Source organism: Polypterus senegalus, chromosome 4 (genome assembly GCF_016835505.1).
Source record: "Polypterus senegalus isolate Bchr_013 chromosome 4, ASM1683550v1, whole genome shotgun sequence".
In the NCBI taxonomy this organism is placed as follows: Eukaryota; Metazoa; Chordata; class Cladistia; order Polypteriformes; family Polypteridae; genus Polypterus; species Polypterus senegalus.
This window is the reverse complement of record NC_053157.1, coordinates 235,446,636-235,471,041: the sequence shown is the minus strand read 5'-3', so window position 1 is coordinate 235,471,041 and position 24,406 is coordinate 235,446,636. Positions and strand designations below refer to the sequence as shown.

General features: G+C 43.0%; 1 protein-coding gene across 1 annotated transcript in view; it reads right to left on the bottom strand.

Moving 5' to 3' along the window:
* Window positions 1-261: 261 nt before the first annotated feature.
* Window positions 262-24,406, bottom strand: part of LOC120528190 (zinc finger protein 420-like) — a 69,025-nt gene continuing 44,880 nt past the window's right edge. Inside the window, exon 5 of the mRNA XM_039752275.1 lies at window positions 262-3,556. Within this exon, the coding sequence (XP_039608209.1) occupies window positions 2,495-3,556 (1,062 nt within the window). The 3' untranslated portion in view covers window positions 262-2,494. The remainder of the gene's footprint in view (window positions 3,557-24,406) is intronic.

Below are 24,406 nucleotides of genomic sequence, written 5' to 3'. Positions count from 1 at the left end.
TCCACAACTTAATACCTGGAATGGCTGTTAAACATCTTAGATTCACGAGTACCGATTTGGGTAGTGAACACTTCGATGAATGAAACCTGTTATCTTTACAGCGGTTAACAAACACGGAATGTAACTTGAACACAACACATCCTCCAAATACGAACCTCATTGAAAGAAATAATGATAATGAAATCCTTGATGACAGCAACACTCATAACAGTCACAAAACAATTACATTGTCAATCATGTTACGTTATTTTTAAAATGTTTCCTTTTCTTTTTCATAACTTCTTTAACACACTACTTCTCGGCTGCAAAGCCGGGTATTTTGCTAGTCAACCATAAATCTTTAGTAAGAAGCAGCAGAATGGGCGTCTGTAATATACAAAATTATACAAAGCTGTGGCCATAAGGATTCCTGCTGTCTGAGAAACACGTGACACATTCAGAACAGCAGTGAGACATCTCACCAGTGTGAATTCTTCCAAGGTTGTGAAATCAATGGCACTTTGAGAATCGTTTACCACACTCAGTGCAATAAGGCGGCTCCTCTCTACTGGGGATAATCAAGTGTCCATGAGAATCCTTTACCACATTTAGAACAGAAATAAGGATTGTGAAGGATACTGTTATGCCACGTTCATAAGTGCAGAACAGAGTGGATTGGTATGTGATACTGAAGACAGCTTCTTTGTGAAAATTGCCACAAGAAACAGAAAAATATGAATCAACCATAAATCTTTAGTAAGAAGCAGCAGAATGAGCATCTGTAATATGCGAAAAATAAAAAAAGATGTGAGAGGCAATAATGCTTCACATTTGGCATGAATAAATTTTATATTTTCAACACTATTTTTTATTTTTTCATTTAAGGCAAAAATTTCACTATTTATGCCAATGGCTGGCTGATTTATTTCCAAGTCATGTTCAATTCTCCATATAAAAGTAGCAGCACATGATCTCCGCTTTATCAGCGAGTGACAACCAGAGGTTCCAGTACTCTTAATTTCTTGCTCTAGCTGTGCTTTTGTGGTTTGCTCAGTAATGGTGCCCCTCTGGACTAACTCCACATTGGAGGTCTTCGTTTTTTTTTTTTTTTTTCCACTACCATCTTCAATTACACTAATGAAGAGGCAGAGGTGGGCACTTATTTTTATTCTAGGGGACATGCAATGACTACTTTTGGGGTGCATTTTAAACTGTGAGATTAGCTTCACCAAGTGAACATACTCATCAAGACTTGAGTAAGATGCAAAGCTACATTGTCACTTCTTCCTTCATTACCTTCTTCTTCACCCTCCATCTTTACTCTTTCAAGAATCTTTCCCCAGAGTGGATTTCCTCAGCCGCATCGAAAATTGTTTATTTGTGAGAATTATTCAGTACATTCACGCTCCAGTGTATTTTTGATGTGTTTTTTGAAGACTGTTGGCCTGTGAAAAATCCTTTTTCACATTCAGAAAAAAATTAAATGTTTTTTACCCTCAATGAATGCATTTGTGCTTTTTGAAGAGCTCTGTTACTAGTGTTGTGGACGGCTAGGCCCCTTACCCGGGCAGGACGCCTCCTCGTCAGAAGGACCGTGGACAGAGCATTACCTCCCCCTGAGCGCTAAGTGGCAACTGCCCTGACTGACAGCGGTGCCTCAGACTCCATGGGAGTTGGAGTTTGACACAGCCCTGTTGGGGTCCGTGGGCACCGCCAGGGGGTGCTAAACAGACGCTGAGCCCTGGAGTGCAGCTCTTCCACCCCACCCAGAAGTGCTGCCCCAGAAACCCATCAATGAGGACCTGGAGCACTTCTGGGTGCTTTATATAAGGGGCTAGCAGCCACCACTCGGAGAGCCAGAGTCGGGAGGAGGGAGATGAAGCTTGCTTGGAGAAATGGAGGAGAAAAAAACGAGAAAAGAATTGTGTATTGTGTTCCTGCTTGGGACTGTGTTACACTTGTGGGGAATGGAGAAGGCATTTCCCACAAGGGAAGTTAAAAATAAAAGCCCTGTGTGCTTTGAAGTTGTGCCTCTGCATGTGTCTGTGTCAGGTTGACTTTCACACTAGAGAATCATTTCCCACATTCAGCACAGCAATAGTGTTTCTCTCCGTTGGGGGATTCGTTTGTGGCTGTTAAGATTGTATAAATGGAAGAATCTTTTACCACATTTAAAGCCGCAAGCCGCAAAACGGCTTCTCTCCAATACAAATTTGTTTGTGCTTTCTAAGAGTGGCACTGGCAGAGAATCGTTTACCACATTCAAAACAGCAAAATGGCTTCTCTCCAGCATGAATTTGTAACTTGTACTGCTAATGAATCTTTTTCCACATTCATAGCAACAATGTGACTGTTCTCTTGGAGGACCGATTTCTTCAATGACGGTTTGCTTACTTTTCAGGAGGGAATGAACCTCACTCTTGAGTCCTGAAGGGCACTCGTTTCTCCAGAGTGATTTTTGCACTGCTACCCGTTGTCATTGTCTTCGATTAGCTGTCAGGGCTTTGTGTAGTACTTACATTGTCAGTGCTTCCTTCTGTAATTTATTCTTTTCACCAGCATGAATTTTTGTGTGCCGCTGAAGATCACTACTTTTAATGAAGCTTTTTCCACATTCAGAGCAGCAATATGGCCTCTCTCCAGAATGAATATGCATGTGCCTCAGAAGATCGTGACTTCTAATGAATCTTTTTCCACATTCAGAACAGCAATACGGTCTCACTCCAATATGAATTTTTGTGTGGCTCTGAAGAGTGCTACTTGTGGAAAACCTTTTTCCACATTCAGCACAGTCATATGGCTTCTCTCCAGTATGAACCTGAACGTGCATATGAAGACGGCCACGCTTGGTAAATTTTTTGCCACATTCAGAACAGCAATATGGCTTCTCAACTGCATGAATTTTTGTGTGCCTCTGAAGATCGCTACTTTTAATGAACCTTTTCCCACATTCAGCACACCCATGTGGCTTTTCTCCAGTATGAATTTGAGCGTGCACACGGAGACTGCAACTCTTGGTAAATGTTTTTCCACATTCAGAGCAGCAATATGGTTTCCCTCCAGTATGAATCTGTTTATGCTGCTGAAGCTGGCAACTGTAAGAGAATCGTGCATCACATTCATCACAGCCGTACGGCTTTTCTCCAGTGTGGATTCTTTTATGTCTCAGGAGACTGGAATAGTCAGAAAATTGTTTGCCACATTCAGAACAACAATATGGCTTTTCTCCACTATGAATTCTTGAGTGGTTCTGAAGATGGCTACTTCTAGTGAATCTTTTTGCACACACAGTACAGCTATATGGCTTCTCGCCAGTATGAATTTGAGTGTGCACACGAAAACTGCCACTGTCTGTAAATCGTTTGCCACATTCAGAACAGCAATATGGTTTTTCTCCAGTATGAATTCTTTCGTGTCTCTGAAGACCGTTGCTCTGGCTAAATCTTTTGCCGCATGTAGAGCAGCAATGAGGTTTTTCTCCAGTATGAGTTCTTAGGTGTACCTGAAGCTTGCTGTTATAGAGGAAACATTTGCCACATTCAGAACAGCCAAATTTCTTTGGTTTTGAATGAATTGACTTATCTTTACATGGAGTCTTCCTCTTCTCCATGTCCTGTTTCTGTTCCAGTTTGCACTGAAGAGAAGGCTGAGCAGATGAAGATGGAGAGTAGCTGACATTTTCCTGTAAATCTGCAAGGATACAAAGAGTTTAATTAAACATTTAAAAATATATAAAACCTTAACACAAGATAGGTGGCACAATGGTTCATATATCCTCCTCATCCCTCAGTTCAGTTCTGTTCTTAGGGATATTGCAAGAAGATCGCTTATGAAATTAAGGCATAGCTGAGAAAGTCTCACGTGAAAAAGCCTTGTTTTCATGTTGAGGCTCCATCAGTTCCACAGACACAAACTTTTTACCATGAGGTGAAGATCTGGATTCACAAGACAAGCATAAAGGAAACTGCAGTTTCAGGCCCCCGGTGCGTTGCTCCACTGTCACTCCCGCCGATTTCTTTGCCCTCAACAACATGACTGACTGCACAATACAACTGGCCTCACCTGTCAACGTTGTTTAACAGGAGTGTCCTGCACTCCGAAGCTATGAATGATTTGTATCTTACACAGTCAGCCTCTAATAAGCCCGTTGGTGACGTTATTCTCACGCGAGTGCAGTTTGAGAAGTTCATAGAACATTAACTAGTGTCACTGGAACGACTTTAGATGTGGAGAAATGGCACAAACATTCAAATGTGATGGATTATGAAGTCCTGTAATTTTCAATAGACAGCATAGCTCAACCATTTTGTGATCAAGTCAAGTGGCTTTACAGTCAAGCCATTCATACACCGCATTGCAGAGTACAGTAACACAAAATAATATTCTCCAAGACCGCAGTACAACATATTCATAAACAGAGGACAAGTGCAAGACTAGTAGAGAACCATATTATATCTCTCTATCTATAAAATCCAACATCGGTCTGTCTGTCTGCTTTTTCACGACAGAACTACTTAACAGATTTAGATCGGGTTTTCTTCTATAATTTGCTTGAACATTCCGGTTGATTTCGCGACTTCCCATCATGCTAGGAATGAGAGTTCGCTTGTGGAACTGATTTATTTACACAAATTCGAGACACATGTAGTGGGCCGAGAGGAGGGGAGCGGCGCCCTCCTCACTCATGCTCCAGTCTCAGGGCGTGCATCTTACCTCCGCTTAGCTAGCAAACGTAGAGAACTACTTAACAGATTTTCTAGAATTTCCTTGAACATTCCGGTTGATTTTCCGACTTCTCCTATCGAGACAGACAGACAGACAGACAGACAGACAGGAGGGGAGCAGCGCCCTCCTCACTCATGCTCCAGTCTCAGGGCGTGTATCTTACCTCCGCTTAGCTAGCAAACAAGAGAACTACTTAACAGATTTTCTAGAATTTGCTTGAACAATCCGGTGTGATTTTCCGTGTCTTATCGCTGGGTTATCATACCTGCCCAGGATTGGTTCCTTTACACAAATTGTGACTCACGTGTTGGCTGGGATTGGAGCAGACCCCGTGACCCTGCTCCAGTCTCAGGGCGTGTATCTTACCTCGGGTTAGCAAACAAGAGATGGATTAACAGATGGATTTGCTTGAACAATCCGGTTGATTTTCCGACTTCTCTTATCGCGCCAAGTATCATACTTCGCTTGTGGTACCGATTTATTTACACAAATTCGAGACTCACGTAGTGGGCCGAGAGGAGGGGAGCAGCGCCCTCCTCACTCATGCTCCAGTCTCAGGGCGTGTATCTTACCTCCGCTTAGCTAGCAAACAAGAGAACTACTTAACAGATTTTCTAGAATTTGCTTGAACATTCCGGTTGATTTTCCAACTTCTCTTATCACACTAAGTATCACAGTTTGCTCAAAGAGCAATATATTTGCTCTTATTTGAGAGAGACGCAGTAGGCTGAGGGGAGGGGGAGCTTGCGGTACCGATTAAATTTGTGCGAATCAGAGAGACGCAGCAGGCCGAGGGGAGGGTCCCTCCTCACTCACGCACCAACCTCCACTTAGCTAGCGAACGAGAGAACTACTAAACGGTTTTAGATCTTTTTTTTTTTCTCTAGAGCTTTTATTTCACTTTAAAGATGTAATACACATGCATTACCAATTGATACACTTATCTGAACGATTATTTTAAGAATTCATTCGAAAAGCGGGGCCAAGCATGCCGCCCACCAAGTCTACAGAGCATGTTAAGATGGCACCGTGCGGGATCGTAAAGAGGAGCATGCGGCTGCGCATGCGTGTGATCGAAGAGAGACACGAGACATGGGTGAAATCGCAGGCCGAAATGGCACTCGGAATACGCGGGCATGAGCAGATCAGTAACACTCATGGTAAATGAAAAGGCAGAATTATTTAACAGGGGAACCGATGCTTTCATAAGATCCCACACTCAGGGGGAAAATTCCCACAGCACTGCAAACTCAGAGTAAACTGCAAGTGAGCAATTTGCAGTGCCAATACCAAAAAATAAAAAACAATCTGTAAATGCGAGCGCCCCACGCCATGTTGGGCATTTCCTAAATTTAGTAAGCCTTCAACACCAGAGAGTCCCAGCCGAATGAGTTTCTCTTACCTCTTTGTTTGAGAAGCCTGGACACGTGTGACGAACGGAGAGCGGGACTGCAGCGACAGTAAGTTGTGTGCGAGTTGGGACTTTACAAGCTGGGGTCACACATATATTTCTAATCGACTAAAGTTTTGGGGTCTCCCCAAGATATTAGGCATGAGAGAGCATTGAGTTGAATATATTCTACGCTGTATGACTTTTATGTTGGTATTATTTGTTACATTTTCGAGTATTTCCATCTGGCGGGTGGACAAACGAAAACCCCAAGCATTAATTTTCAAGAATGGGGGGCTGCCATCAATCAGGATTGGGCCCAGAAGTCGATCGACTGCCTGCCTGCCAAGGGTGAATTGCAGAGGTCTTGAAAAAGAAAGAAGGGCCAACACTGCAAATATGACCCCTTGGCCTGGTCCAGCCACTCAGGGTGAGGGTCCTGCACAATGCAGGTCATGTGCCTCATTTGGGTCACTCCGTGAGCAACACAAAGTCAAACCAGCGGGACCCAAGAGTCCAGTCTTCATCTCAAGTCACTGGATAGCGCCCATGTCTCGTAAACAGGAAGCACCAGGACTCTAAAGCCTTGGACCTTCGTCCTTTTGCAGTGATATCGACAGAGTACAGTGACATATGAAGCTTTTACTTTGTGGCGGATGGCCAGGGATGCCTCCATGCTGGTAGGACCTGGGGAAGCAAGCGTGGCCAGAGCGTTACCTCCCCCCGAGTGATAGACAGCAGCCCCCCTGGACTCCATGGCAGTTAGAGTTTGGTACAGCCCTGGTACAGGGGGTCCTGCAGCAACTGCTCAGCCCTCATGGGCAGTTCATCCGCCATACCAAGAAGTGCTGCCGGGAGGAGGTCATCAAACTTCTGGGTGCCTTACATAAGGGGACAGCAGACACCACTCAGGGAGCCAGAGTTGGGAGGAGGGAGACGAAGCTTGTTGAGGAGGAGAAAAAAAATAAAGAGAAAGAGAAGAAGAAAAGAATTGTGTTGTGTACGGTGCTTGTGCCTGAGAGTGTGTTGTTGTAGTTGTGGGACACGGGGAAGACGTTTCCCACAAAGGGAAAAGGAAAAATAAAATCTGTGTGCTTAGACTTGTGCCTCATGCGTGTGTCTGTGTCGGGTTGGGGCGGTCAGAGTGCCCCCTGTCAGCCACAGCTTACATGTAGTCATGAGACCAGAGTTCACATCCCGGCTCCTCTCTGCGTGGAGTTTGCACGTTTTCGTTTTTAGTTTTGCACGTTTTCCCCGCGTCTGCCGGGTTTCCTCCCACTTTCTAAAGTCATGCAGGTTTAAGTGAACCGGCAACGCTAAATTGGCCTGTGTGTGTGTTTACCCTGTGATGGACTGGTACCCTGTCCAGGGTTTGTTCCTGCCTTGTCCACTGTGCGCCCCCTGTAACCCCGATTTGGTTAGAAAATTACATCACATATATTTTAGTCCCAAGTGCCCACTGAACCCTAAGGCCAGGTCTATACTTCATGCTCCAGCAGACGCTCCTGCTACACAAGCGTTGTACTCTTTATACTTGCGTAAATCTGGAGGAACCCACCAGGTGGCAGTGTGAGATCATCTTGGTGAGAACAGGTTCGGCTTCGCTGTGTTGTGAATTGTCTGGAACAGCCATTAATTTCTGAGGACACCTTACCGCAATATCTCTGAAAAGGATGTTTAATGATTAAATCCATCAATCCAGGGATGTGTCCATTCCAGAAAGCATTGGGCACGAGTGAGAAACAATCTCTAGTCGGGGCTTCAGATCATCACAAGGTGAATACAAGCAGACACTTACACTGGCGTCATTTTAGTGTCACCAAATCTGCATATCTTTGGAAGAAAACCGGAGCCCAGTGTGGAAACCCAGCAGGAAAAAACATGCAAACTCCAGGGAGGGAACACCAGGGACGTGACTCCCTGTGAGGCAGCAGCGCTACCATGTCACCCCCATGTGTGTAATCATTAACAGTATTCATTATTTAAACAAAATTAACAATTTATCTGTAAAATGTAACATACAGTCATATGAAAAAGTTTGGGAACCCCTCTCAGCCTGCATAATAATGGACTCACCTTTCAACAATAAAGATACCAGTGGTACGTCTTTCATTTCCTAGGAACATCTGAGCACTGCTGTGTTTTCCGAACAAAGATTTTTAGTGACGCAGTATTTAGTTATGAAATGAAATCAAATGTCAAAAACTGGCTGTGCACAAATGTGGGTCCCCTTGTCATTGTGCTGATTTGAATGGCTGTCACTACTCAATGCTGATTACTTGGTTGGATGAGCTCGTTGAGCCTTGAATTTCATAGACAGGAGTGTCCAGTCATGAGTAGTCAAAGGTATGTAAGGTGGTCAACTGCAAGTTGTGCTTCCTTCCCTTTGACTCTCCTCTGAAGAGTGACAGACAGCATGGGATCCTCAAAGCAACTCTCCAAAGATCTGAAAGCAAAGATTGTTGAGTCTCCTGGTTTAGGGGAAGGCTACAAAAGGCCATCTCAGAGGTTTAAACTGTCAGTTTCAGGTGTAAGGAATGGAATCAGGAAATGGAAGGCCACAGGCACAGTTGCTGTTAAACCAGCAGGTCTGGTAGGTCAAGACAAATACAGGAGCGGCATATGAGCAGGATAGTGAGAATGGTTACAGACAACCCACAGATCACCTCCAAAGACCTGCAGGAACATTTCGCTGCAGATGGTGTATCTGTACATCGTTCTACAATTCAGCACATCTGTATGGCAGGGTGAGGAGAAAGAAGCAAACAAACAGAGTCGCTTGTTGTATGCAAATACTCATTTAGACAAGACAGATTCATTTTGGAACAAAGTGCTTTGGACTGATGAGACAAACATGGAGTTATTTGGTCAGAACAAAAAGCGATTTGCATGGTGGAAGAAGAACACCGCATTCCAAGAAAAACACCTGCTACCTCCTGTCAGATTTGGTGGAGGTCCCATCATGCTGTGGGGCTGTGTGGCCAGTTCAGAGACTGGGGCCCTTGTTAAAGTCGAGGGTCGGATGAATTCAACCCAATATCAACAAATTCTTCAGGATAATGTTCAAGCATCAGTCACAAAGTTGAAGTTACGCAGGGGTTGGATATTCCAACAAGACAATGACCCAAAACACAAAGGCATTCATGCAGAGGGAGAAGTACAATGTTCTGCAATGGCCGTCACAGTCCCCCGACTTGAATATCATCATAAAAATCTATGGGATGATCTGAAGCAGGCTGTCCATGTGCTTGGCAGCCATCACATTGAACTGAACTGGAGAGATCTTGTATGAAGAATGGTCAGAAATACCTCCATCCAGAATCCAGACACTCATCACTGGCTACAGGAGGACAGCGTCGAGAGGCAAAAGGAGGCTCCACTGAGTATTGATGTCATATCTCTGTTGCGGTGCCCACATTTATACACCCGTCTAATTTTGTTATGATGCATATTGGATATTTTCTGTTAATCCAATAAACTTAATGTCACTGCTGAAATCCTTCTATTTCCATAAGGCATGTTGTACAGATTAAAAGGAAGTTGCTACTTTGAAAGCTCAGCCAATGATACACAAAAATCCAAGGAATTAAGAGGGGGTCCCAAACTTTTTCATATGACTGTACGTACTTCAAAACATTTCATCATGAAAGTGATATCAAGTATAAATCTTAGGATTCTAAAAGTGCAGAGAGTTAGAATATCATACATTGAATGTGTTCTGTGTGGCAATCTATTGCTGTTTGCCGCTGCTGTCAGGTCAGGAGGAAGCCCCAGAAAAAAAAAGTTGGTACAGAAGATGGTATGTGAGACTTTTAAAATGTATCGTGTCATTACAATGGAGAATATGCGACGCTTGAATATAAAAGCCCCACGAATCCATCTGTATGTCGGCATTTTGCTTCACCACATCGAACCATTCATCAAACATTGAAGCGCGCACATCGATCCTCAAAGCATCATTCTGTCACATGTAGATAGTAACCAGAGACTCCGACGTCACGTTTCGACTTTAAGCACACTGCGCCCCCCGACTTTTTGCTGGTACTGCAACTCGCACACGCGTCGCGTTAATTTCGTAGGACCTGCTCAGAGGATGCGTCAAATGAACGATAGGAACGCGTGGCAGTCATGATGCGTGCGGGTAAGCGTTCTGAGCGTGAAGTATAAACGAGCCCTTAGACTTCACCCACATATTCTGCGCAAGTATTTCACATAATATTCAGCGTAAGGTCAGTGCTGTGTTTTACCAATCCACTTTCTCAGTAAACGTTAGTCTGTGTGAGGATGCGAGTCTGACCAAAACACAAACCACTCCGTCTGGTGACACTGGATACAGCGTTACGAGATGACCGAAGCCTTTGGATCAGAGTCAACGCATGGATGGAATGATTTTAGGATTTTCGTTTGATGCAGATCTGTCCCCTGATAGAACACAGATGTTAAAGATGACCGTTTCATTTCATTAAAGATCATATTGATGATGTCTACTCCTAAAATGACAGTTTTATATGGAAAAGTCAGGTCAGGATGCTTTCAGGTTTGCAAAAACCTTTACAGTTTATTACTTTGTCAGGTCAGCTCTTGTTACTTGTTGTGTACCCAAGCAGCTTGGTTTCTGTTTGCACTTCTCTCTCTCATTTTCACCTGAAGACAATAGGACAGAATTTGTAAATGTGATCAGTTACGCTGCCTTTTGTGTTCAAAATCACATCACTTACCCATACTGGCACTCCCACACAATTTCTGCTCATCGCCTTCTCTCCCATTTTCTTCATTCATCTCAGATTTCAGCTCCACAGAATCCTGCTGGGTAGCCAGTTGTCCAATATTAGCGACCCAGGGCTGCAAACTGGAAAGGGTCTCCTTGAAAATCTCTTCTTTGACAATATTTTCAGTTTCTAGGTATTGCAGTTTAGGGCTCACTGAGAGCTCCTCGATATTCTCCACTTTAACTTCAACCGTCTCCCCCTTGCACTCCTCCTCTGTAAAAACTGAAATCCCTCCTCTGCAGTCCTCCACCTCCGCAATCGCATCCTCAGGTGTGGCCCCTTCACAGTCCTCTTGTTTAATGCGTGCCAGTCTCTCGTCCATGTCATCACAGTTGGTCGAGGCCAAGCTCCGTGTTAAACTCTTCCCTCTCTCCCGACAAGCGTCTGCTCTTCTCCTCTAAGACTCCCTTCTCACTTGGACAGCTCCGTCCTGAAGGCCATTAGACGCCTCAATGTATGGAAAGGGGTCTCCTTTTAATTAATCTATCAAAAGAGAAGCAAAATAATTACTGCATAAAGTCTCTCGAAAGAACCTGAGCACATTTCTTGGTTCATATCCAGCGTTTTTAACGAACACAGAAAAATACCAACTAAGTTACTAAGTGTGATTTGAACAATCCATGTTAAATTTAGAAGATCTGAGCAGATTTGGAATGAAAAGCTACTTGATAAAGAGACAAAGTTCAACCGACCGAAGCAAAGCAAAGAACAGGGAAAGGGCCAAAAGTGTCATAATTCGGGCTTTTGGCATTTGGAGTCAATTAACACTGGCAGTTGTTCAGTTAAAATGTGACAGAGATAGATCCAAAGTCTTGATTCGACTTAAACTAAGACCACCATTTCGAAGAGACTCGGCCTGTGATGTGCTGCTGTGCCACACCTCAATTAAAGTGAGGGCACAAACTCATACGCAGTCACGCTTGCTAGCCATTACAAATATCAATTCGCTGACGGACAGAGTCAGTGTGTGACGGTGTGGGTCGGCGCCCTCTTCTTATAATGGTAGGGATGCCAACCGGCCTCATTCTCCCCGAACATGTCCTCATTCTTAACGTGCCATGGACTGTCCAGTAGGAATTTATAAAATTTCGAAAATGGGTCTTAAAATTTGGAAATCCCCTTATCCTTATCATTGGTAAAATTTGAAAGCCGTACACCAATCGCCATTTGCAGAAGTAGTGAGAACACTTTACATTACATTTTTTACATTTTTGAATCTTCCCTTCCGTACTGGTAATAAACAACGCAGCTATTGACGAGAATAGAAAACAACCTTTCAAATTCTTGTCTTTTATTTGTCCAACGTGGCTTTTTCTGCACTCGTTAAAGTAGTAAATGATTTGCGAGTGAATGCAGACAGAGGCCATTTATCTGTTCTCATCCTCTTAGATCTGAGTGCTGCATTTGACACCATTGATCACAATATTCTTAGAAATCACCTTAGTCAATGGGTGGGCCTGTCTGGCAGGGTCTTGGTTTGAATCCTACCTGGCAGGGAAAAAATTCTGTGTTAGTTGTGGTAATCAAATCTCAAAGACACATGATATCCGATATGGTGTTCCACAAGGCTCTATCCTGGGTCCGCTGCTCTTCTCAATCTACATGCTTCCGTTAGGTCAGATTATCTCAGGGCACAACGTGAGCTACCACAGCTATGCTGATGACACACAACTGTACTTATCAATAGCACCTGATGACCCCGACTCTCTTGATTCACTAACACAATGTCTGACTTGTATCTCAGATTGGATGAATAGTAACTTTCTTAAGTTAAATAAAGAAAAAACTGAAATCTTAGTAAATAGCAATAATGGATACAATGAGGCTATTAGAAATAAACTGGATACATTAGGATTAAAAGTCAAGATGGAGGTAAAAAACTTAGGGGTAACTGTTTACTGTAATCTGAATTTTAAATCGCATATTAATCAGATCACTAGGACAGCATTTTATCACTTAAGAAACATAAGTAAAGTTAGACCTCTTATATCACTGAAAGATGCTGAGAAATTAGTTCACGCGTTTGTTTTCAGTCGACTAGATTACTGTAACGCACTCCTCTCAGGACTACCCAAAAGACATAAATCACTTGCAACGAAGTGCAGAATGCAGCTGCTAGAATCCTAACTAGGAAAAGAAAATCCGAACACATTTCTCCAGTTTTGATGTCACTACACTGGTTACCTGTGTCATTCAGGATTGACTTTAAAATACTGCTTATGGTTTATAAAGCCTTAAATAATCTCGCTCCATCTTATATATCGGAGTGTCTGACACCTTATATTCCAAATCGTAACCTCAGATCCTCAAATGAGTGTCTCCTTAGAATTCCAAGAGCTAAACTTAAAAGAAGTGGTAAGGCGGCCTTCTGCTGTTAGTCACCTAAAATCTGGAATAGCCTGCCAATAGGAATTCGCCAGGCTGATACAGTAGAGCACTTTAAAACACTGCTGAAAACACATTACTTTAACATGGCCTTTTTATAACTTCAATTTAACTTAATCCTGATACTCTGTATGTTCAATTCATCATAATAACTATTCATGGAGGCTCTAAAATCAGTACTGACCCCTACTCTCTTTTCTGTTTCTTTTTCCGGTTTCTTTGTGGTGGTGGCCTGCACCACCTCCACCTCCTCAAAGCCTCATGATGCTCCAACAATGATGGATGGATTAAAAGCCAGAAGTCTATGTGACCATCATCTTCAAGTCCGTCCGTGAGAACCCTAAATCCAAAGACGACTGTTTCATTTATGTTAGGTAGAATGGCCAGAGGGGACTGCGCGGTCTAATGGTCTGGAATACCTGCAGATTTTATTTTTTTTTCTCCGGCTGTCTGGAGTTTTTGTTTTTTCTGTGCCCCCTGGCCATCAGACCATACTCTTATTCTATGTTAATTTATGTTGACTTATTTTATTTTCTTACTGTGTCTTTTATTTTTCTATTCTTCATTATGTAAAGCGCTTTGAGCTACTTTTTATATGAAATTGTGCTATAGAAATAAATGTTGTTGTTCACTTCATCTTTTAAAATCAGCTTGACCTTCTTGGCGAGTAGACAGTTCATTAGAAATGTTGTTCCTTTCCTTACTTATTTGTAATCCTAACTAAGTGAATTTATTCAAAATCTTAGTGAGGACATCTGGCTTCTCCTGGAAAATATTAGGGAAAAAGGTCTTATTTTAGGAGTGTGTTATAGACCACCCAATTCAGACAGTAATTTCAACACACATCTTTTTAGTAATATCAAAAATGCAAGTTTACAGGGGGATATTATAGTCATGGGGGACTTCCATCCATCCATTTTCTAACCCGCTGAATCCGAATACAGGGTCACGGGGGTCTGCTGGAGCCAATCCCAGCCAACACAGGGCACAAGGCAGGAACCAATCCCAGGCAGGGTGCCATCCCACCGCAGGACACACACAAACACACCCACACACAAAGCACACACTAGGGCCAATTTAGAATCACCAATCCACCTAACCTGCATGTCTTTGATTGTGGGAGGAAACCGAGCGCCGGAGGAAACCCACGCAGACACGGGAGAACATGCAAACTTCACGCAGGGAGGACCCGGGAAACGAACCCGGGTCTCCTAACTGCGAGGCAGCAGCGCTACCACTGCACCACCGTGCGGCCCCATGGGGGAATTTAATTATCTAAATATTAACTGGGATAACCTTGCAGATGGAGGAGCACAAGAGCAGGAGTTTTTAGAAGTAATCAGCGACTGTTTTTTAACACAGCATGTTAAAGCACCAACACGGGGTGAAGCCTGTCTGGATTTAGTATTCTGTAATAATCAGGTTAGAATTGAGGGTGTAGAGGTGATTGGACCACTAGGGTCACGTGACCATAATGTCATACAATTCTCAGTATTTTGTAAGAGTGCAGATGCAAAGAATAAAATTGTTAAGATGAACTTTCCTTACTAAGTTTCCTTACTAAGGCTAATTCTGAGCAGAGGCGACAAAGTCTAACTATGATAGACTGGGATAAGCTTTTAAATGTGGAGACAGTCGAGGAGCAGTGGAACAGGTTTAAAAATGTTTTACATGTAATGCAGGACAGATACAGACCTAAACGTGGAATTAATAGGAAACTAAAAAAAACTCCACGATGGATTAATAAAGATTTTAAAAAGAAGTTGCAAAGGAAAAAACTGCTTTATAAGGCATATAAGACTAATGACTGCAAAGAGAATCATAGAGAGTTTGAGAACATGAGGGCAACCATTAAGAAGGATATTAGAGAGGCTAAAAGACAGTTGGAGAGGAATAGAGCAGATAAGGTGAGAGAAGACCCCAAGAGATTCTTTCAGTATTTTAGTAGTAAAAGAACAGTCAAGGAGGAGGTCAAGTTCATCAGGAATAGTAAAGGAGAATTAAAAGATACAGACAATGAAATAGCAGATGCCCTAAACTTACATTTTTCTGAGGTGTTTACAAATGAGCAAGTGGATAACCTCAGAGCAGTAACAGGGACTACTAAGGAGGTACTGAGGGATTTGGAAATTGTAGAGGGAGAAATGCTGCTCAGATTAAATAAGATGAAATCAAACAAATCACTAGGCCCAGATAATATTTATCGTCGTGTTCTTAAGGAGGCTAGTGAGTACAAATATAAACCTTGACACATATTTTTAGGAAGTCACTGCACACTGGAGAGATTCTGAAGGAATGGAAAATGGCAAATATCATCCAATTATATAAAAAGGGTGACAGGGCAGATCAGAGCAACTGTAGGCCAGTAAGCTTAACATGCAAATGAATGGAAGGAATTAAGGATAAGATTGAGCAACACATGGCAAGGACAGGAGTTATTAGGAACAGTCAGCATGGGGTCAGAAGAGGGAGGTCGTGTTTTACTAACATGTTGGAATTCTGTGAGGAGGACACAAAAGGATATGACCAGAGTGGAGCAGATGAGATTATTTATCTGGACTTTCAGAAAGCATTTGATAAGGTGCCACATGAGAGGTTGGGCATCAAACTAAAAGAAGTGGGAGTTCAGGGTGATGTTTTTTGATGAGTGCAGAATTGGCTCAGACACAGGAAGCAGAGGGTAATGATGGTGTGAGGAACCTCATCAGAACTGGGTGATGTTAAGAGTGGTGACCAGCAGGGGGCAGTGTGGGACCGCTGCTATTTTTAACACTAGAATTACCAGAGCCTACGAAAAAACTCGTAATTCCGTCCCACCTTAAATCGCTTCTTAAATCCCTTCACACCTCTCCGCCAGCCCTTTGTCTTCTAAATGTGCTGATAAAGAGAAGCTTGGAGCAGCCGGCTATTCCATCCCCCCACCAGTTTAGAACGTGAACGAACTTCTCTCAGCTCACGCCTTGATTGAGTATCTGGGAGTGAAGTGGAGTTTTAGAGTGGAAATAATAGATCGTTATTTGGAACACACGCATTTCATGTCTGTTCCGTTTCTACAGTAATCTGTGTCAACACATTGTTAAAACAGAAACGTTTTTATATTCTAGTAGTAGATGACAAAATGTAGGCATAAACTATATAGTGTATGAAGCCTGAAGTCCAAATAGCAAAGAAACATTTTCATAAGAATAACACAATTGCGCTTTTATTCAAAAATATAACTGCAGAAACAAAAAGCCGCCTTAACATGCGACATTGACAGCAGTTTATTGTAACTGTCTCCGTGGTTCAATAGAATCACTTCCCGCTTGGGAATCAAAAGGTCACGAGTTCGATCCTGCGCCACTCCATTTTGAGAAGTAAACTGCTCTTAGTCTTACTGTTTTAGAATAAAAGCCTACATTTGATTTCAGTCTGTAACAGCCGGTGTAATTTATGATCCTTGTAAAGGTTATTTTTTTAATTCACTTTTCATTCTCTCAGTCGCGTTCAGAATCAATCCATACAACCCCATCTGACACGGCTGTTTTTACATAAATATGCGCTATAGCTCTGCAGTGTACCACGATGCATACTAATGACAACCCCCCAGGTTCTGACACACAAACGCTGGCGAAGCTGCCTTCTTCGTATCTCACCGTCACTTGATTTTCTTTTTATTCAGTTTTATTGAGTGTTTCTGCCAGTCCCCGCATGTTGCTGTATGCTGTTTCTTTTGTACTCCAGGACATGCAGAGGAGCGAATAGTAAAGAGCAGTAACTTCGGCACTCTATGCAATCATCAGACACTCCCCATCTGCCCGTGTCGTTCAAACACAGGAACATATATTGGTGTAAAAGTATAACAAAAGTGCACTTTTTCACGCATTTTTCCATCGCCTTTTCCTGTAAGAAGCAATGTACACACTTCTCTCTATGCTGTGGTTTCTATTACACACCTGAAGAAAGAGACAATACATGTGAAAATATCCAGCATACAGCAACATGCGGGGACTGGCAGGGACACTCAATAAAACTGAATAAAAAGAAAATCAAGTGATGGTGAGATACTTAAGAAGGCAGCTTCGCCAGCGCCTGTGTGTCAGAACCCTTTTTTGGGGCATTAGTATGCATCGTGGTACACTGCAGAGCTATAGCGCGTCTTTAGTGAAAACAGCCGTGTCAGATGGTGTTGTATGGATTGATTCTGAACGCGACTGAGAGAATGAAAAGTGAATAAAAAAAAAAAAAACAAAGCTAACCTTTAAAAGGATCATAAATTGCACCGGCTGTTACACACTGAAATCAAATGTATGCTTTTATTCTAAAACAGTAAGACTAACAGCAGTTTACTTCTCAAAACAGAGTGGTGCAGGATCGAACTCGCGACCTTTTTATTCCTAGTCAGTGGCTGATTCTATTAAACCACGGAGGCAGTTACAATAAATGGCTGTCAATGTCGCATGTTAAGGCAGCTTTTTGTTTCTGCAGTTATATTTTTGAATAAAAGCACAATTGTGTTATTCTTGTGAAAATGTTTCTTTGCTATTTGGACTTCAAGCTTCATATACTATATAGTTTATGCCTACATTTTGTCATCTACTACTAGAATATAAAAAACGTTTCTGTTTTAACAATGTGTGTACACAGATTACTGTAGAAACGGAACAGACATGAAATGCGTGTGTTCCAAATAACGATCTATTATTTCCACTCTAAAACTCCACTTCACTCCCAGATACTCAATCAAGGCCTGAGCTGAGAGAAGTTCGTTCACATTCTAAATTGGTGGGGGGATGGAATAGCCGGCTGCTCCAAGCTTCTCTTTATCAGCACATTTAGAAGACAAAGGGCGCATGGAGAGGTGTGAAGGGATTTAAGAAGCGATTTAAGGTGGGACGGAATTACGAGTTTTTTCGTAGGCTCTGGTAATTCTAGTGTTAATATATATAAATGATTCAGATAGGAATATAAGTAACAAGCTGGTTAAGTTTGCAGATGATACCAAGATAGGTGGATTAGCAGATCATTTGGAATCCGTTATATCATTAAAGAAGGACTTGGATAGCATACAGGCTTGGGCAGATTTGTGGACGATGAAATTTAATGTCAGTAAATGTAAAGTATTACACATAGGAAGTAAAAATATTACATTTGACTACACAATGGGCGGTCGGAAAATCGAGAGTCCACCTTATGAGAAGGATTTAGGAGTCATAGTGGACTCTAAGCTATCAACTTTCCAACAGTGTTCAGAAGCCATTAAGAAGGCTAACAGAGTGTCAGGTCATATAGCGCCTTGATGTTTGGAGTACAAGTCACAGGAGGTTCTGCTCAACCTTTATAATACACTGGTGAGGCCTCATCTGGAGTCCTGTGTGCAGTTTGGGACTCCAGGCTACAAAAAGGACATAACAGCACTAGAGAAGGTCCAGAGAAGAGCGACTAGGCTGATTCCGGGGCTACAGGGGTTGAATTATGAGGAAAGATTAAAAGAGCTGAGCCTTTACAGTTTAAGCAAAAGAAGATTAAGAGGTGACATGAGTGAAGTGTTTAAAATTATGAAGGAAATTAGTACAGTGGATCGAGACGGTGACTTTAAAATGAGCTCATCAAGAACACGGGGACACAGTTGGAAACTTGTTAAGGGTAAATTTCGCACAAACATTAGGAAGTTTTTCTTTACACAAAGAACGATAGACACTTGGAATAAGAGACCAAGTAGTCTGGTGGACAGTAAGACGTTAGGGACTTTCAAAACTCGACTTGATGTTTTCTTGGAGGAAATAAGTGGAGAGGACTGGCCAGCTTTGTTGGGCTGAATGACCTGTTCTCGTCTAGAGTCTTCTAATGTTCTAAAATCAAAATTAAAAATTCACGCTTCGTATGCAACTCGGCAAAACAAGAAATGTCATACATCAAGGTGAAGTCCGTCGTATTTAAGCATGAGTAAGTACTGCTTTGCAATATTTTAATGGAAAATATTACCAATGGCGGCACGGTGGCACAGTGGTAGCGCTGCTGCCTCGCAGTAAGGAGACTGGGGTTTGCTTCACGGGTTCTCCCCATGTCTGCGTGGGTTTCCTCCGGGTGCTCCAGTTTCCTTCCGTAGTCCAAAGACATACAGGTTAGGTGCATTGGCTATCCTTAATTTTCCCTGGTGTGTGGGTATGTGTGCCCTGCAGTGGGCTGTCGCCCTACCAGGAGATTTGTTCCTGCCTTGCGCCCTGTGATGGCTGGGGTTGGCTCCAGCAGACCCCCGTGACCCTGTGTTAGGATACAGCAGGTAGGACAATGACTGACTAACTGACTGACCACTGACTCACTCATCACCAAATCTCCCAAACCATAAGGACTTGGGACTTGACATTTGGAATGTAGGTTACCCTTGGTCCATAGGGGCTCGCTGAGAATCGGTTTTCAAAATTTCATGGTCCGTATGTCTGTCCGTGTTTCACGAGAGAATTACTCAACGGATTTAGATCAGGTTGTTTTCAATAATTTGTTTGAACTTTCCGGTTGATTTTGTGACTTCATCCATCGCGCTAAGTACCAGAGTTCGCTTGCAGTCCCGATGTATTTATGCAAATCAAACAGAGTCGCCGAGAGCAAGGGGGCGGGGCCTTCCTCATTCCCTCGCCAGCCTCTGTACGTCTCGCCACGTGTTGGAGTGCACCTCGCCTCCGCTTAGCTAGTGATATCCGTTTGTTCAGCAGACGTTATCACCTAGAGATTGTTAAAGAGTAACGTTTGACGTTTTTTGAGAGAGAGAGACCAGAGCTCCGTGTGTTTTAGAGGGTAGATGCTGATTGCCAGAGATATCACGGCCGTGTGCTTCTCTCTCCAGACTGGGGACGCTTTCCCGTCAGAGCTAAACACGATCAGATACAGTGCTAACATCTACTGATTTTTAAAGTTTGTCCTATGTCATTATTATGTGCGGCGAAGCCACGGTATACCGGTAGTGAATTTATTATTATAAATGAATGAGTCAACTATTAACGTTTCAGTTAATTTAAAAAATAATAATAATATTTACACACATTTATTCTGACACTAGCTGTGTAAGCCCGTGCTGTAAAAAGCCCAGGGTCCTAGAAACTATTGAAATCGTAAGAAAAAAAATTGAAATGAAGAGATATCAGGTAATTGAAAGGCGTCTTTTGATGATGTCAGCAGATACTGGTTCTCCTTCTTTACTCATTCTCCTTAAACCTGACAACTGCTTTTGATACAATTGATCATAATAATCTTCTTCACCGTCTGCAATACACACCCTTGGACCTTCAGGAACTGTTCAAAATTGGTTTACATCTTATTTGACCGGTAGAACTGAGTATGTCGCACTTGGCAGCGCAAAATCTCACACCCATAATGTTACCTGTGGTGTTCCACAGGGCTCTGTGTTGGGCCCCATCCTTTTCATCATTTATATGCTCCCCCTTGGAAGTGTCATTAGCAGACATGGTCTTACTTTTCATTGTTATGCCGATGACACTCAGCTTTATCTTAGGACTACTCCCACCTCCTCTACTGCTCCTCTGCCAACATCTACACTGACTATTTGTTTGGAGGAAATAGAGGCATGGATGAGGCTCAACTTCGTTCAGCTAAACAGATCTAAAACAGAAGCCATTTTAGTTGGCACACCACACCAGCTTCGTTCCACTACCATCACCAGTGTCACTTTTTCAGGAAAAAAAGATACCTCTTTCTACATTTGTTACAAACTTGGGTGTTAAAATGGATTCTCAACTAACTTTTGACACCCACATTAAACATCTCTGTAAATCATCTTTTCACCATCTCAGGAACATTGCTAAACTCCGTCCAACAATTACCCTGGCAGATGCAGAGAGGCTTGTCCATGCCTTTGTCTCGTCCAGGCTGGATTACTGTAATGCGCTCCTCATTGGGATTCCTGGCAAGAGTATCCAGAGACTTCAGTACATTCAGAACAGCGCTGCCAGGATCCTGATGAGGGTGTGAAAGCATAGCCACATCACTCCTATCTTGAAAACCCTTCACTGGCTCCCTGTACCACTTAGAATTGAGTACAAGGTTTCCCTCCTTACCCATCAGTGCATTTATGGATCTGCTCCCCTGTATTTACAGGAAATCCTTATCCCTCATACTTCCTCACGCACCCTTCGCTCTGTGCATGCTAACACTCTTCAAGTTCCCAGAGCTAAACTTAGCAGTATGGGTGATAGAGCCTTTTCTTCGGTGGCCGAGGTTGTGGAATTCCCTCCCCGACTACTTGAGAGCCCCACAGTCAATTGATGCCTTCAAACGAAACCTAAAAACTTATCTTTTTAGAAAGGCTTTTTGTTAAATTATTTCTATAGATTTTTTTGTTTGTTAATTTTAATCTTATTTTGTAGCACTTTGAGATTGTTAAATATAAAGCGCGATATAAATAAAATCTATTATTATTTTTATTTTGTCTCTGTCCTAGGCCTCACTTGTGTATTAGCGGCAGGAGGAAAACTAAAAGGTATACCGTTTTGCTGATGTTAGTAGTTAAGCGACTTTGGGACACTTTTCTATTATTGTGACGCAACTCTTATTACCGTGACACACCCAAAGGGGATATTAACAGTAGGGTCCTATAGGTAACTATGCAACCCAGCCACAGTGGATGCACAAACCAGTGTGTTTCTTTGTGCCGATCCCAAGCCCAGGTAAATGGGGAGGGCTACATTAGGAAGGGCATCCGGTGTAAAATTTTGCCAAATCAATATGCAGACAACAATACAAATTTCCATACCGGATCGGTCAAGCCCCAGGTTAACAATGACCGCCACCAGTACTGTTAGCCAACAGGGTGCTGGCAGAAATTGGGCTACTGCTGGCCGAAGAAAGAGAAGAAGAGGGGCAAGATGTGTCTGGAGGCAGGAGGAAAGTAAAGAGAGTGGAACTGAGGGTAGGTAATTTGAATGTTGGCAGTATGACTGGTAAGGGGAGAGAGTTAGCAGATATGATGGAGAGAAGGAAGGTGGATATATTGTGTGTGAAGGGACTATATGGAAAGGGAGTAAGGCCAGGTGGATCAGAGTTGGATTCAAATTATTCTATCATGGTGTGGATGGGAGGAGAAATGGGGTAGGAGTTATTCTGAAGGAAGAGTATGGACAGACTGAGGATGATGAAGCTGGAAATTGGAGGTGTGATGATGAATGTTGTTAGTGCATATGCACCACAAGTTGGGTGTGCAATGGGAGAGAAAGAACATTTTTGGAGAGAGTTGGAGGAAGTGATGAACAGATAGTGGTGATTGGAGCAGATTTCAATGGACGTGTTGGTGAAGGGAACAGAGGAGACGAGGAGGTGATGGGAAGGTATGGTGTCAAGGAGAGGAATGAAGAAGGTCAGAGGATAGTGGATTTTGCCAAAAGGATGGACATGGCTGTGGTGAATACGTATTTTAAGAAGAGGGAGGAACATAGGGTGACGTACAAGAGTGGAGGAAGATGCACACAGGTAGATTACATCCTATGCAGGGGGTCTGAAGGACATTAAATACTGAAAAGTGGTGGCAGGGGAAAGTGTAGTTAGACATCATAAGATGGTGGAGATCAAGAAGAGGAGGAGAGTGAGGGCAGAGCAAAGGACCAAATGGTGGAAGTTGAAATTGGAAGATTGTAAGGTTGCGTTTAGGGAGGAGGTGAGATAGGCACTGGGTGGCAGTGAAGACAGCTGGGCAACTACAGCAGATGTAGTAAGGGGGGCAGCAAGAAGGGTGCTTGATGTGACATCTGGAAAGAGGAAGGAGGAAAAGGAAACCTGGTGGTGGAATAAGGAAATACAGAGGAAGAGGATGGCAAAGAAGAAGTGGGATAGTCAGAGAGATGTAGACAAGAGTACAAGGAGATAAGGCGCAAGGTGAAGAGAGAGGTGGCGAAGGCTAAAGAAAAGGCGTATGATGAGTTGTATGAGAGGTTGGACACTAAGGAGGGAGAAAAAGACCGTGGACTACACAGGGGGGCCGAGCTGGGAAAGATGAGCAGAAGGTTAGGGTGATAAAGATGGAAACGTACTCACAAGCGAGGAGAGTGTGTTGAGCAGATGGAAAGAGTACTTTGAGTGGCTGATGAATGAAGAGAACGAGAGAGAGAAGAGGTTGGATGATGTGGAGATAGTGAATCAGGAAGTGCAAAGGATTAGCAAGGAGGAAGTAAGGACAGCTATGAAGAGGATGAAGAATGGAAAGGCCGTTGGTCCAGATGACATACCTGTGGAAGCATGGAGGTGTTTAGGAGAGATGGCAGTGGAGTTTTTACCAGATTGTTTAATGGAATCTTGGAAAGTGAGAGGATGATGAGGAGTGTAGAAGAAGTGTACTGGTGCAGATATTTAAGAATAAGGATGATATGCAGGACTGTAGTAACTACAGGGGGATAAAATTGATGAGCCACAGCATGAAGTTATGGAAAAGAGTAGAGGAAGCTCAGTTAAGAAGTGAGGTGATGATTAGTGAGCAGCAGGATGGTTTAATGCCAAGAAAGAGCACCACAGATGAGATGTTTGCTCTGAGGATGTTGATGGAGAAGTTTAGAGAAGACCAGAAGGAGTTGCATTGCGTCTTTGTGGACCTGGAGAAAGCATATGACAGGGTGACTGAGAGGAGCTGTGGTGTTGTATGAGGAAGTCGGGAGTGGCAGAGAAGTATGTAAGAGTTGTACAGGATATGTACGAGGGAAGTGTGACAGTGGTGAGGTCTGCAGTAGGAGTGATGGAGGTGGGATTACATCAGGGATCGGCTCTGAGCCCTTTCTTATTTGCAATGGTGATGGATAGGATGACAGACGAGATTAGACAGGAGTCCCCGCGGACTGTGATGTTTGCTGATGACATTGTGATTTGTAGTGAGTAGGGAGCAGGTTGAGGAGACCCTAGAGAGGTGGAGATATGAGAGGAGAGGAATGAAGGTCAGTAGGACCACCAAAACAGAATACATGTGTGTGAATGAGAGGGAGGTCAGTGGAATGGTGAGGATGAGGGAGTAGAGTTGGCAAAGATGGATGAGTTTAAATACTTGGGATCAACAGTACAGAGTAACGGGGATTGTGGAAGAGAAGTGAAAAAGAGAGTGCAGGCTGGGTGGAGTGGGTGGAGAAGAGTGTCAGGAGTGATTTGTGACAGATGGGTATCATCAAGAGTGAAAGGGAAGGTCTACAGG